Source organism: Spodoptera frugiperda, chromosome 25 (assembly GCF_023101765.2).
Source record: "Spodoptera frugiperda isolate SF20-4 chromosome 25, AGI-APGP_CSIRO_Sfru_2.0, whole genome shotgun sequence".
NCBI classification, from domain to species: domain Eukaryota; kingdom Metazoa; phylum Arthropoda; class Insecta; order Lepidoptera; family Noctuidae; genus Spodoptera; species Spodoptera frugiperda.
In genome coordinates, this window is record NC_064236.1 from 8,589,963 (window position 1) to 8,593,536 (window position 3,574).

General features: G+C 37.5%; 1 protein-coding gene across 20 annotated transcripts in view; it reads left to right on the forward strand.

Moving 5' to 3' along the window:
• LOC118265468 (polyhomeotic-proximal chromatin protein) overlaps positions 1-3,574 on the forward strand; it is a 41,176-nt gene that overhangs the window by 34,221 nt on the left and 3,381 nt on the right. For 9 of the 20 annotated variants that reach the window (XM_035578359.2, XM_035578415.2, XM_035578375.2 and 6 more), the window contains 5 exons: positions 241-388; positions 681-772; positions 1,943-2,045; positions 2,540-2,745; positions 3,053-3,272. In XM_035578359.2, the coding sequence (XP_035434252.2) occupies positions 241-388; positions 681-772; positions 1,943-2,045; positions 2,540-2,745; positions 3,053-3,271 (768 nt within the window). In that variant the 3' untranslated portion in view covers position 3,272. The remainder of the gene's footprint in view (positions 1-240; positions 389-680; positions 773-1,942; positions 2,046-2,539; positions 2,746-3,052; positions 3,273-3,574) is intronic. The other 11 variants (XM_035578432.2, XM_050704512.1, XM_035578488.2 and 8 more) reach the window with 3 other exon arrangements.

A 3,574-nucleotide genomic window follows, 5' to 3' on the forward strand; every position in this document is an offset into this window, starting at 1 on the left:
AACGTCAGAATGACTACATCGCACAAGTGACGTTTGCACAAACAACACAAGTTAATCTGCCATACATAATGACGTCCTTTGGCTGGAGGTTTTTCTATTCTCCGGAATAAATCACATAATGTTCCATAAATATACCCAAAAGATGATCGTCGTACCAAAAATCTTTTACAATAATGGACCTAATGTAATCGGCAATAGACTTGAAAATCCAACAAAATAACCTACATAATTTTCTTCTAGGTGGTAACCACAGTGGCGTCTTCAACGTCCTCGTCTTCAACGATGACCGCCGCCATCACGGCTCCGGTCACCTCGGGCGCGACCACCTCGGCCTTGTTCAAGAGTACGCAGTGTACTCCTCGCCACATGAGCCAACAGGCGTCTCACGGTCAGTATTGTATGAACACTTTCATGATTTTAAAAACATTTATCCGATTTTTAGATATTACACTTTAAACCTATTGGGAATAAGACTTAAAAAAATAAATAATGTGGAATGAAAAACAAGCGAGTAGATCTTACTTATTATTTACTGTTCATAAACTAATTAGTATGTGACTATAGCACTTATAACAGTGACCAGTTAATAAATTTATAATAACAACATCTATGAATTCCTAATTAATGTATACGTGATTTGCCACTTAGTTATAATTAATAATAATTATATTTCGTTACAGACAAGGGCCTGCCAAAAGCTATGGTGAAACCGAACATATTGACCCATGTCATTGAAGGATATGTCATTCAGGAAGCTGGGGAACCATTCGCTGTAAGTTTCATGTTCCTTGTCTTTCAGATATTGCCCCGCGAACAATCGGCCTAACTAAATTTTCAAACGATTTGATTCATTCCAAATTCATTGTAATTCGTCCAAAACCATTGGCTCATAGATTTTCCATTAGAGTTTCAATATTCATATTCATACACTCAATTGGAGTAACGTATTTCTATTGGCAAAAGATTCTAAAACAAACGCATCGTTGCGTAAGGATATAACTAAAGTTGGTTCATTGTTTGTTTACATTCCACGTCATCAGGACTTTTACTATAAGGTATATTCTATTTCATTATGTTTCTTGATGTCGTGAGTAATTTAAGATCAGAAGGAAATCTGAAGAGTTTGCCACTGCGCATGATCTGTGTTCATAATCATATCTAACCACCACATACATAAGTCATGCATTCATTAGTCATACATAGGTACACACATGTATGTATACCTATACATTATTCATATTCTGGGTACGACTCCTTGGGTACAAGTTAATATTACAGGTATCACATTATACCTGTAATACTCATATTTTTAAATAAACTCTATTTAATGTATGTTTTATATTATTTCTGCACGTCTATTTAGAATTATGACTGCGGCTAATCTATGTCGATTTCTATGTCTTCAATGGTTTTTATTACTCTGAATGTTGTGTACTTGTTTCAATTCTGTGCTATGGTCCAATATTGCATTTAACGATAGTGTACCGAGAGAAAAGAAAACAGACTTAAGTAAATTTGGACATAATTATATCATCATCATCATCATCAGCCTATAGCAGTCCACTGCTGGACATAGGCCTCCCCAATTGTTCGCCACTTTGCTCTATCACTAGCGAAATATAATCTAATTATATCAGTCTCAATATAATATCGACTGCACGGTTGGTGCAGTGATTGGGCAAACGGTTACTGTGTTAATGATTCCAGCACAGAACAAATTAATTATGTTACACATAAATTGTTGTTCTGCGTCTAGACGTGACGTGTACGTTTATAAAGGCACTAACGCTCAGAAATAAATCCTAGTGTGGGGAAATGTTTATCCAAACAACAATAGATTTCTGTTTTCTCGTGAAACTATCGTTTAAATGTGTTTTGATTCATAGTACTGTTGTTAAATAACTGTGTCGGCGAGTGAGCTTGATGGATGATTGATAAGTAGAGCAATCTGGTGCAGGTTAACCGGCCACTGCGCGACTGGGTCGATAAGGAACAGGACAAGGAAAACAAGCTGCCGACCGACGAGGGACCGCCTCGTAAGTTACGTTAGTATTCTTTTCTAACACTCTTATTAATTTAGATTAGTTACTAATTTAGAATAATTTAGATTTAAGTTCTTTGTTAACTGCCTTTAGTGCAGTTGCATTGGTCACTGATGGTGATGGGTTTTTTGGGAAGGGCAGTATAACTGATGTTTTAATGGAATAAGGATGGATCACCTGATAGTAAGCAATCGGCGCCACCTATGCCACCTCTGATATCATCGGTACTAACACGGCGAAACACAACGCAATTATTGTTTCTGTAAGGCCTTTCATTTGTGCTGAAGATCTGTGTCCCAAAGCTTGAGTTTTTCGATTTTCGAATATTCTGAATTGAGTTCGACGTTAAAGAATGTCTTCTATCGTATGGAAGATCACATCTAATATTTTGTATCTGTATACCTACCTCTTCACTGTATAAAACGCTATGTTGTTATCAAAATATCGTCTTGTATTACATTTTAGCGTCAGTTTATGACTTAAATGTATATTTTCAGGCAAGAAGCACCTCTCAGAACACCATGCTTCTGGCGTCGCTCGTATCAGCTCGAGCAACGAGACTGCTTCCCATAGCTCCGCTCCGGCTCACTCCAACACGAAGACCAGACACGAGGAGGCTGCAGCCAGCAGCACGGCTGAGGCCGCCAGTGCTAGTTCTGATACCACTCAGGCACCCAAGATACCCAATGCTAACAAATGGACGGTATGTATTTATCATCAGCCCTTTTAAATTTTGTCATGATAAGTCGATATCTCATCATCTAAATTTTCGGTCAATTTCCATGCAACCAATCCTATCCAATGCCTATCCAAGTTGTGATAGAAGAGGGAAAGAACCTTGAACTTCCATGTATTCGATACATAGTCAACTTAGTCCAAAACATGGATTTTAAGGAATAAATATAAGATAAAAGTCAATAATCTTTACTTAAAATCCATTATATTAAGTAATGTTTTATTTATACAAGTTTTATATTAACTAGTTTTTAACTTTGTACCGTGTTCCACAGGTATCAGAGGTGTGCGACTTTATCCGCAATATCCCGGGCTGCGCTGGCTACGCAGACGAGTTCCTCATGCAAGAGGTGGATGGCGAGGCTCTACTCCTGATTAGACCAGAGCACCTTGTGATGGCTCTGTCCATGAAGCTGGGCCCTGCCCTCAAGATCGTAGCTTGCATCGACTCACTCCGCCCTGAGAGCGAGCAATCCTCTCATGATCACGACTGAGGTAAATTTTAACTTACTAAACTAACTAATATCCAATAGAGAGTCTGAATCAGTGTCGAAACATTTTAGGCCAATAGATGGCGTTATTAGCAAAAATTCTTGTACCAAAATACCTTGTACTACAGTAGCTGTCTTAGTTGCAAACTCAGGCGCAACACTCATCAAATTGAATTTAATAGTAATACTATAGTACTATTATGAATAAAGTCATTATAATAATTATCTAATACATTTACTTTAAGCATATTCTAGATTACATTATTGATTCTCATCGTTTTACATTTATGATGCTTTTGTTTCCAG